The sequence below is a fragment of the Patiria miniata genome, unplaced genomic scaffold (assembly GCF_015706575.1).
Source record: "Patiria miniata isolate m_02_andy unplaced genomic scaffold, ASM1570657v1 HiC_scaffold_1, whole genome shotgun sequence".
Classification (NCBI taxonomy): domain Eukaryota; kingdom Metazoa; phylum Echinodermata; class Asteroidea; order Valvatida; family Asterinidae; genus Patiria; species Patiria miniata.
The window spans coordinates 28,902,899-28,915,018 of NW_024037047.1; the positions used below are offsets into that span (position 1 = coordinate 28,902,899).

The window sequence follows — 12,120 nt, forward strand, 5'->3', positions numbered from 1 at the left end:
GTATTGTTGGCTGCCATTTTTCTTTCAGTTTTGCCGAACCTCACTCCCCCCCCCCCCCAAATGAATATACAAATAGGACCGCCTTTTCAATAAAAAATACAATCCGAGGGAATCCATCGGTCTACCCCACCCCGGTCAAAATTTAGGGGGTACCATATACTAATCTATACCAATATGCGAGTCTGGCTGTACATTTTACAGTGTGATCACTTATTTTTAGAGAGTTTAAACTTCTGCCTTTTTCAAGCCACACATAGATAGACTTAAAGCCAGAAGAATGAATTTTCATAATCTGCAACCCCAGATTTGTGTGACCGTCCGTTCTGAAGATACAAGAATTTAGTGTAAAAATCTTTGTAGTCATTTCCTCACGTTAAAGCTTGTGTGGACATTTCCGGTTGAGCAGATGCGCGCTACTTTTCATTATGTGTAATCATGTTTAAAGGAACTAATACAGTTTAAAGGAACTACAGGTTAAAGGAACTAATACAGTTTAAAGGAACTACAGGTTAAAGGAACTAATACAGTTTAAAGAACTAATACAGTTTAAAGGAACTACAGGTTAAAGGAACTAATACAGTTTAAAGGAACTACAGGTTAAAGGAACTAATACAGATTAAAGGAGCTACAGGTTAAAGGAACTAATACAGATTAAAGGAGCTACAGGTTAAAGGAACTAATACAGATTAAAGGAACTACAGGTTAAAGGAACTAATACAGATTAAAGGAACTACAGGTTAAAGGAACTGATACAGGTTAAAGGAACTAATGCAGATTAAAGGAACTAATACAGATTAAGGAAACTAATGAAAATTAAGCGGGGTATTCGTCACATTGATAAACAGTGTTATGTTTGCCGTGTATATACGCGAAATCGCTTGACCTTTACTTCCGGTGCTACCAGAAGGTCGAAATTAGGTGAAATCAAAATACCAACTTGAACCCTGGTCCAAAGATACATTTTGTGACATCATCGTGACGTCACCAGTATCAAATTACAACGATTTAAGGTCAAAACGTGAATAGTTACTTTGAACTATAACTGATCAAATGAAGTGCCGTTGTCATTGTTTGTGATCGGTTAGACAGTGCCTCGGGCAATATTTTGGATTCCCGGGCACAAAGCCTTTTGACGTTTACTTCCGGTGTTACCGAAAGTGCAATGGAACTTGAATATAACTCGAAAACGAAAATATCTTACTGCAGACGAACAAATCACGGAAGTGTCAAGCGAGAAAAGTGAAACGCAAAAAACAGCATGATGGCGTCATCTCCTAAAAGGGCGCCCTCTAGGGGAACATAAAAGACATTCAACAAAAATTGAATTTGAAAACCATGTGTCAAAATTTTACCATATCGCCCCTACATATTCTTTGGACAAACAAAAATTACCCTGCGTGGTTTCAGAATAATTACATTATTAGACCAGAAGTCAATTTAGGGAGAATTTGAAAATGATCAGTTTTCTTTCCTTCAGTTTCAGAATTCAATCCATTATTGGATGCGTGTCTACAAACTATGTTTGTAGCATACTGACATTTGGGCTTCCAAATTCTGTACGTGACGTCATTAAACCGGAGGTTGGATGTTATTAGTACATCAATTAAAAATTCCTTATAATTTCTATATTTTCACAAGTTTTTTTTTTCACTTGATGATGAATATGTATAAATCACTGAACTAAATCAATATTCACTTTGAACAGTGTAACTGATGACGTAATCACACCGAAAATGCCATGAATACGTGTAACCTGTATACTGAAATGTACCAAACCCAAAGGATGTATTTTATTTTCAAATTAAAAGAAATGGTTCCACGGGAAAGGCTGAATTTTGTGATCCTTTTTCTGTTTCGTCTTCAGAATATTCACAACTGGGTGAATGTCAAATGAAACAGTTTTCTAACCTATCACATATAGTTTGTAACTCAACAAACACAAATCTCTAGTTTATTCTTGATTTGTGACGTTGAAAACACAACTCATCCCCCGACCCCTCCCTCCTCCCGAGATTCCTCTTACTAAACTGGTGTCCCCTGACTCCCCTCCCTATATCTTGAATAGAAATTGCCATCGTTCGTGCGTACCAGACTAATACACCAAGGGTTACGCGTACTCTGTGATAAAAAGTACAAAGCTGCTTCGAATTGTTCATGTTGCTTTCGCGCTTCAGTGAACTAGACATTGAAAATGTTAATGGTATTTCATTGGGTTTTTTTTTCATCGATGCTTAACTGACATTTTGAGGGAGAAGACAAGGAAGAGAGACGGCAGTTAATTGGTTTGCCTCCTTTTGTGTATTTTCACGGAGTTGCTGCGTTGTAACATTAATGATAGCTGTTAACAATCATTTGGACCCTATTTGCAGCATAAATAAAAGTAATATACGGACAGATAGGCCTCGCCAATGAAGCATTTTCAAGATGCTAATGAAATAGAGGCCATAACGTCACCCAAGTTTTGTTATAATTCTGCGTTGGCACAAAATTGAATGGTTTTGTTGGGTGATCGGGTACGACCCGATCACCGTTTTGGTGTGATGTGAATAATCTGACAATCTTCTTGTGTGATCGGGCACACAGCCCCGAGCCCGATCGCAGTTTTAACAAGTGCGAGTGCACAATTAGCGTTGGCCGTCTCGCATGAAAGTCTAAGTTGAACGAAATCTATCAAAATGATCCCTGCCAGAGCTTAAAAATGCGACGCCCAACAGTGCGACGCCGATGGCACATATGGAACACCATACTTATAAAATAAATACCTAGATTTATAGCGATTTGTAATAAATATCACGTGACTAGAACATAACTGCACAAACATGTATTTTGCCTCCATTTACATTGAAACAACATCGGTGTTCCGAAAACCGTTAACAAGAGTGTATTTTATGACGACAGCATTTGGTCAATTGGTCAATTAATTTGGGTCAGTATTTTGGGGTCAATTTTTTGGGTTAAATATTTTGGGGTAAATTTTTTGGGGTCATTTTTTTATTGTCATTTTTTGGGGGTCAATTTTCGGAGACAGACAGACAGACAGATAGACTGACCGACCGACCACCAAGTGCAGGTAGAAGCTCTAGCCGAAACTTTAAAAATGGTTCAAATTATTAATTGGCTTTTTTCGCATAGTTTCGGTAAAGCCTTCGTTTTTTTGTTCTGATTTTTGGATAAGCCTTTGTTTTCGTTCAGATTGTTTTTCTTTTCCGCATAGTTGCGGCGTGTTTTCGCACATGAAAAAACAAGGTTCGTACTTTGTGATCTGATAAACCCATATGGATAAACCATACATTGATGAACTGTTTTTTGACGTGAGTTCGCTTGACCTTTACTTCCGGGGTTTCCAGATGGTCAAAGTTAGGTGAATTCTAAATGCCAACAGAAACCTTTTCTTCCAAACAATTCTTGGGATGACGATAAAATAGCTGGTATGAGCTTAAACCCTGGTCCTAAGATGCGAAAAAAAATATGACGTCATCATAACGTCGTCAAGTATCAAATGCTAGCGATTTAAGGTCAAAATTTGAAAAAAAAAGATACCTTGAATCAATCCTTTTACAAAGAAAAAGAGTGACGTTCTCATTTTTTTTTGATATTGTACATATTGCCTCACAGCCTCAGGCAATACTTTTGATTCCCGGACAAAAAACCTTTAGACCTTTACTTCCCGTGTTACCAGAAATTCAATGAGAATTGAATATAGGGGCCTAACTTGAAAACGGAAGCATTTTACTATACAGTTATATAAATTATGAAAATGATTAATGGGAAATGTCAAACACAAACATTAGCTTGAAAACGTCATCATCTGAAATTAAGGGCGGCAAAGTTGAAACTTAAACAAAAAACATTCGTCACAATTTTACACAATTGCCCCTAGATATTCTTTGTACAACCGCCAATGACTTTGCGAGGTTTCAGAATCATGACGTCATCAGTCCAGAATTGAAGGAAGAATTTGAAAGTGATCACTTTTTTCCCTTTACATTCATATCCGTCATTTGATCCGTACGCAATGACTCGTGTTCGTAGTACAAATAATGATATCCGATACAATATGGACCTTGGGCTTCCAAATCGTCGGGGTGTTACAATACATAGTCTACACTTATAAACTCATCGAATTTTTTATACTTTCAGAAGTTCTTTTCTCTTAATGATGAATATTAATCCTGTCTTAAACCAATATTGAGTTTACACATTTTAACTGATGACGTCATCAAACCGGAAGTGACGTGGACGTGTAATAAATGTACACTAACATTTATACAACCAAAAAGGCGGGGTTTTTTTTCACTTTAAAACCAATTGTTCCTCTGGAAAAGGATACATTTTGAGATTTTTTTTCTGTTCTGATATGAAAATATTCAATTAAGTGGGCAATGTCCCATGATAAAGTTCAATGCCCGACCACCCAGCGTTTGTAACTCAACAAACGTAAATCTCTAGTTATATTATCGTTCGTGTGATCTGTTAGGAGTGGGGATTTTACTACCACGCCGGGTTCGAATGCCTGCGCTATATAATTTCCTTTTATAAACTGCCACATGCAGTCAGTCTGGCAAGATACACCACTTAACTGCATCGTTACGACTGCAAAATGATCAAACCTTTCAAATTTGATGAGAAACCTTAACTGCTCTCTGGTATGGGCGTACTATAGTGCAATATTTGTTCGAAGCAAAAAACGACGAAACAAAAACAACGTTTGTCCTTCACTGTCCATTACGTGATTAGGTTTTCGTTTTGTTTTTAATGACTAAGCCATCTGAAATTCTGCGAAATTATGTTTAAAATAGAATGGGTAATGACTTTTTGTCTTTTGCACAACAATGAGTTTTGCTGTATTGCTCAGAAATGGATGGATTTTGGGTTGGTATGTTATAGCAACCATTGTATACACTGGCAGACCTTTTATAAGTTTTGTCGTCATATATGTTCGGGGGGGGGGATAAGTAAACATTTTGTTCGTGTAGCCTGTTCCCCGACCCTACTTCAGACAAAACGGGGCAATTTATAGACGTGAGGAATTTGTTAGGTCGAGGATTCAGACTAACTGGCTTGCACCCGTTCGCAGATGTGTAACTGATTAGAAACAAAATCAGAACTAAGTTCGACAAACTAGGCCCGGCATTTTACAACAATTCCACTTTACTTAGAAATGATAGCACATCGGGTGCTATGAATAATAAGATGCTTGAGCATATTACTCACTTACAGTCAAGTGAGGTACTGCAAGGTCATTTTTTTTTTTTTTATAATTTGTAAATGTTGTATTATATATTACATTTCGAGTGTACATATCTTTTGCCCATCCAGGATTGATGGTGGCAAAATACTTAAGAGGACGTTTCAAAATTTATTCTTATCTTACAGAAAATGAGAATTAAGGGGACGCTTCTTGTTATCTTCTCTCTAGGTGAGTATTGTTTTTTTTTTAACTATCAACATTTTGAGAAAAGTTCTGCATTTACAGAATTTACGTTGGATTTTGGAAGAAGCTTAAAGGGAATGTACATCATTGGCTTTTGCTGTAATTTTCATAAATGAACTATTTGAGTGGTTAGTATAATAGATCAAATATTGTTACACTGACATGTTTCAAGTTTTGTGTTCATAAATGCTGGGAAAACCAAGAAAAACAAAAATGTTCAAGTAGTCTGGTTCCCTGACTCCACTAAAGTTGAAATGGATCAATTTACAGATGCCGGAAAATTGTAAGGTAAGGGAACCAATCTAGCTGGCCTGCACTCGTTCAGGAACATGTAACCAATAGCAAACAAAATTTGGACTGAAAGAAATGGTAAATTTGGAGCAGTAGTTGAAAAATAGTTAGGTTTATAGTTAGGTTTATCGGCCGACCACCGTTGGAAATTTGTACAAAATACTACTTTTCTTGAAAATGACTTCACACCAGGTGCCATAATTTTACAAAATGCTTTTGATTGTCATTTATCAACATCCTAGTAAGGTATTTCGTAAAAATGTGTTATTTTTCTTTTTCGATGTTTGCAAATGTTGTATATTCCCTTTAACATAGATGGGAATTACAGTGTGAGGATTTCGGAAACTGTGGTGAAAATTTGCCACCCATGGTGGGTGGTGTTTAAAGTATTCATAATACATTGTACAAACGTTATGTGTACATGGCATAATTACAATGTACGTGCACAGTTTGCACGTGTGCACACTATCTGTCTTTATGCATGACAGGACACTTATGAAAGTAATTTCTTGTTCAGCACAAAATTTATTGAAACGGTTTCAGTTAATATGGGAATTTATTTTCAACCAAAATTGTATGATATTTTGATGAATACTGTAGTGGCGCGGTGCCAACTTTCATCAACATGTTTGGGTTGCCCGCCGGATGCCTGTCGGCATGACGTCACAAGGCACATGGTCTATCAATTCAGATGCTTATAGATCTTTTTACAACAAATGTTGAAGTTCGCAATTCACGCTGCCCTTTTAATGTTCGAGGCATAAAATAGTCCAAACGTCGTCCCAACCTATAATGTTGACTATTTATTAGCATCTCGTTATATGATTTCGACCCAGACATTGTTGGATCATCCTTTGCTATTGTGTGCTACGCTGGGCGAGGCTTCGATGTGGCAGTGAATTCCCTACAGTGGGGATTACCAGTGGCCGATCCCTGCCGGTGCACCGCCGTACGGCTAGGCGGGGAAATTACCACCGCGGCCCCGGCGTTCTCACCGCTCTCTCGCGGTGGGGACCTGCTTCTCTCGGAGGACGCCGAAGAGATTTGGTCCTTCTTTAACTGCACAGGTATGGCGGAACATTATATAGGCCGCATTTAACCGCGTATAACCAAGAGGGGTATATAGGACGCACGCCACGTGGATGAAAGGGGGTCGGGTGATGGGGTAGGCGTACTGGACTCATTCCACCTCTAGAATCTGTAGAAGACACCCCATAAAAGAAGCTTTTGTGTTTAAATATGCCTAATGCCCATCGCCCCAAATACCTCTGAAACATTGACCTCGGCTAAATCACTGCCAGGGGCGGCCCAGTTCGGTCGTGTTTTTTTTAGGGGGGGGGGGGAGTGGGAGGAGGATGAAGGAGGGGGAGGGGTGGTTTCTGTTTTTTCTATGCACAATGGCTCTAATAGGCTCTAACAGATCTTTTGTAAAAAGCAAGAAAGATAAAGTAAGTAAGCAAGCAAACAAACAGGTAAAAAAATAAATAAACATGAATCCAACCGAACAACTATCCAATCGACCGACCAATGCAAAGCATACAAAAGTTTCACCGCAAGCGGGTGTACGATCAATGTTATATATTGCTGGCAAGTGGCAAGAGCGGGATTCAAGCCTGCGACTGCGACCTCCCCGCCCAGGCACCGTTTAGGAGCTCCACCAAGTTTTGATTTTTATTCGGTAAGGCCAAAATAAAAATTAGTCGGTCTCTGGTCAGCGCGCGCATCGATTTTAATCATGCGCGTCGATCTTTTTTTTTCCAAAATGTTCCGCGGTAGCTCCAACAGCGCCCTCTATTTCCGCACCTCCTCAATTTTTTTTACCAAAGAGCACCAAGGAATGGGAAATTGCACCTAGGCAAATGATCGAAAGCACCAAGGCAAATTATGGAGGACACCGCTTGAAGAAAAAAAAAAGAGGGGAAAAAAAAAAAGCGTGGCCGCGTCAATTCCGGAACTTTGGTCTGACCAGAGACCGAATATTGTTTTTTTTTTGGCCTAACAGGTCCCCCTTCTTTTCTGCCGATAGCTCGTTTCTGTGCCACTCTGCCGGGGTCGGAGCATTGGCAGTCCTTCGGTCTCAGTTGCTACCTGATTATCAACCTGAGGTTCGCATATCTTGAGGCCGAGAAGTACTGCGGCAATCTTGCCACCCAGGGGAAATCGACCCACCTGGCGTCGGTCCACAGCGCCGAGGAGAACGCCTTTCTGCGGCGGTACCACGCGGCAGTATTCCAGTCGACCAGCAACATCGCCCTATGGATCGGGTACGATCGGCTCGCTTCGGGGGACACCTACCGGTGGCTGGATGGGTCAGTAGGGAGCGGGTTCGAAGATTGGAAACCGCCAATGGAGCCATCTAGGGGGGCAGAAAAGTGCACCGTGTTATGGTATGGTAACCACTGGAATGACTGGCCATGTTACAATACTGCCCCTTTTGTTTGTAAGATGCCTGCTTATTAGTGGGTTTTCTTGTTTTCAATTGGGCAAGGACTTTCACTCGAGGTTTATTTGAATAAAAAATTAGACAAATAAACTTATGACAGTAAACATTTTTCAAGTTAGCATCCGTGTGATTTTCATCTTTTTCGATTCTTTTTCCTAACGAATATTAGCCACTGGACATGTATGCACATTATATTCACAATATTTAGGTTTATCTATGCACACTAATGACTTTTTATTTTGTGTACATAATGTATGGGATGCTGCCTGCATTGAGCATATAGCAAAACGTGCACGAAAGAAGTAAAACAGTACTCACTAAAATGTAGGATACATTTATACATTATAGACGTACATGTATAACACAAAACAAACGAACACCGTCCCTTAATGTTTGCTATAATTATGACCAGCATGTTCTAAAGTATGCAGCAAACGTAAAATGCAGTCCATTAGACCCGGGCCAATACATTGATTTTAAAAAAAAGTAGACTTCTTCAAGGATATTAATCATTTTGTGTGTGCGTAGTCGCGTGTGTGGCACAGTCTTCGGGCATGCGTTAAATCAGCGTTAATGACGTGGAATTAGTTGGACGAATTCCCAAGTTTGGTATATTTGAGATTAACGGACGGAAGGTAGTTTGATTTTTCAGGTTCCTATTGATTCCCCCCTTTGGAAGAAAGTGATGTTGGTGAAGTGTACCGGATTGCCCTTACACACTGTAGTTTTTGTTTTTGTTGTATTAATTTTCACAGTCAATTATGGGACGCAATTTCAGTACAATGTGTTTTTCTTGAGTTATCGTCTCCACAAAGAGTGCTTTATTTTTGTTCAATTAAAAGTGACTCGAATTCGCATTGATTTTTTTCGCGATTAATAAACTGTATGTCCTTTAAATCATATTAAATTTATTCTTCAAGTGTTCCCGTCGATTTTCAAAAGGTTTGAGTCCCATATCCAGAACAATTATTGAACGAAATTTCAATTCAGTGCAATGGGTTTTGTTTTAGTTATCTATGTTCTTTAAATTATATTAAATATATTCTTCAAGGGTTCCCGTTGATTTTCGACCTTTTTGTGTCATATATACCGAAAAATTATTGAACCAAATTTTAATTCAGTGCATTGTGTTGTTCTTGAGTTATCGTCTCCACAAAGTGTGTTTTATTTTTGTTCACTATGATGCCGACTTCGTTTGGGCAGATCGTGATCCACGTTGACAGAAGTCTTTACGGTGGTGACCAGTTTTTGTGTAGCGCGCCCTATTTTGGTAGAAATTGATGTTGGTAAAATGTACGGGAGTGCCCTTACACAGTGCAGTTTTTGTTTTTGTTGTATTAATTTTTTTCTTCAACGGTTTCTGTCAAATTTCGAATGGATTGTGTTGTATATCACAGTCAATAATAGGACGCAATTTCAAACTAGTACAATGTGTTTTTCTTGAGTTATTTTTGTTACAATAATAGTGACTCGAATTCGAATTGAAATTTTCGCGATTAATAAACTGTATTTTCTTTTAATCATATTAAAATTTATTCTTCGAGTGTTCCCGTCTATTTTCAAAATGTTTGAGTCCTATTTCCAGAACATTTATTGGACGAAATTTCAATTCAGTGCAATGGGTTTTTCATGAGTTATGGTCTCCACAGAGGGCTTTATTTTTGTTCGCTTGAATTCGGATTGAATTTTAATAAACGGAATGTTCCTTAAATCATATTAAATTTATTCTTCAGAAGTTCCCGTTGATTTTTCAAAACATTTGCGTCATATATTCCGAACAATTTTTGAACCAAATTTCAATTCAGTGCAATGTGTTGTTCTTGAGTTATCGTCTCCACAAAATGTGTTTTATTTTTGTTCACTTAATGCCGACTTCGTTTTGGCAGATCGTGATCCACGTTGACAGAAGTCTTTACGGTGGTGACCAGCTGGGCCCAATTTCATGGCGCTGCTAAGCACACGATTTTCTGCTAACAGAGCCTCCGTCTATTTCATGGTGACCGTAAGCAGTAAGCACAGCAAAAGGCACTCTTACTTCAGAGGAAAAAATTGCTTAACTCAGTGACGTAACAATAGAAATCTCCATGCACGCGCGACCGTTAGCACACACACGCCGTGGTTAGCAAATTTTTCTGCTATGCTAAACACAACTTTTCTGCTAACTTTTAAGCAGCGCGTGAAATTGGGCCAAGTATTTATGTAGCGCGCCCTCTTTTTGGAAGGAATTGATGTTGATAAAAAGTAGGGGAGTGCCCTTACTCACTGTAGTTTTTATTGTATTTATGTTTTTCGTCAACAGTTTCTGTCAAATTTCAAAACGATTTAGTCCTACATCACAGTCAATTATTGGACGAAATTTCAATTCAGTGCACTGTGTTGTTATTGAGTTATCGTCTCCACAATGAATGTTTTATTTTTGTTCCAATAATAGTTAATAGAATTCAAATTGAAATTTCCACGATAAATAAATTGTTTTATCTTTTAATCACATTAAATTTATTCTTCAAGTGTTCCCGTCGATTTTCAAAACGTTTGAGTCCTATATCCAGAACAATTTTTGGACGAAATTTCAATTCAGTGCAAAGTGTTTTTCTTGAGTTATCGTCTCCACAAAGTACTTTATTTTTGTTCGCTTGAATTCGGATTGAATTTTAATAAACGGTATGTTCTTTAAATATTAAATATATTCTTCAGGAATTCCCGTTTATTTTCGAAACATTTGTGTCAAATATTCCAAACAGTTATTGTACGAAATTTCAATTCAGTTCACTGTGTTGTTCATGAGCAGTGGCGTCACCAGACTTTTCAGTCTGGGGGGGGGGGGGGGGGGGGGGGGTTACAGGGGGGGCACCAGCATTTGATGGGGGGGGGGCTCTAAGGTGGATACGGATCGCCGTCCTGGGGGAGGGGTTTAAGGGGAGGGGCTGCCCCCCTCCCCTTTGGAAAATTTTCGCATACGGAGGATGGGCTAGATGCAAAATGGTGCCACATTTGATGCTAAATTCGATCTGAAGATATCTCAAGAAATTGCTATTTTTGAGGTAATGATTTTAACAACGCGCAGAATTTTGCAGAGGATAGGGGGCACCAGCATTTGATGGGGGGCACTCGGGGGGGGGCACAAGGTTTTCCAGGGGGGGGGGGGCACGTGCCCCCCCCCCCCCCCCCCCCTGGCCCCCCCTTGGCGACGCCACTGTTCATGAGTTATCGTCTCCACAAAGTGTGTTTTATTTTTGTTCACTTAATGCCGACTTCGTTTGGGCAGATCACGATCCACATTGACAGAAGTCTTTACGGTGGTGACCAGTAATATAGCGCGCCCTCTTTTGGAAGAAATTGATGTTGGTAAAATGTACGGGAGTGCCCTTACACAGTGCAGTTTTTGTTTTTGTTGTATTAATTTTTTTCTTCAACGGTTTTTGTCAAATTTCGAATGGATTGTGTTGTATATCACAGTCAATTATAGGACGCAATTTCAAACTAGTACAATGTGTTTTTCTTGAGTTATCGTCTCCACAATGAGTGCTTTATTTTTGTTCCATTAAAAGTGAGTCGAATTCGAATTGAAATTTTCGCGATTAATAAACTGTATTTTCTTTTAATCATATTAAATTTTTTCTTCGAGTGTTCCCGTCGATTTTCATAAAGTTTGTGTCCTATATCCAGAACAATTATTGGACGAAATTTCAATTCAGTTCACTGTGTTGTTCTTGAGTTATCGTTTCAACAAATTGTGTTTTATTTATGTTCCCTTAATGCCGACTTCGTTTGGCCAGACCGTGATCCACGTTGAACCACGGCGTCAAGCCCTATACGTTATGAGAGATATGAGATACATACATTTATTTCGATGCTGCATAAAGGACGATACATAATGTTATATATTCAAATTGGCAATACATGTACATATATATATATTTACAATATATATATTTACAATATATATATATTT

At 38.7% G+C, this 12,120-nt stretch overlaps 1 protein-coding gene across 1 annotated transcript; it reads left to right on the top strand.

Moving 5' to 3' along the window:
- The first annotated feature begins 5,355 nt into the window (after positions 1 to 5,355).
- LOC119728031 (echinoidin-like) lies at positions 5,356 to 8,626 on the top strand. The gene is made up of 3 exons (XM_038200115.1): positions 5,356 to 5,419; positions 6,562 to 6,792; positions 7,752 to 8,626. The coding sequence occupies exons 1-3, from the start codon at positions 5,380 to 5,382 to the stop codon at positions 8,183 to 8,185; spliced, it is 705 nt and encodes a 234-aa protein (XP_038056043.1). The 5' UTR covers positions 5,356 to 5,379; the 3' UTR covers positions 8,186 to 8,626.
- Positions 8,627 to 12,120: the final 3,494 nt, after the last annotated feature.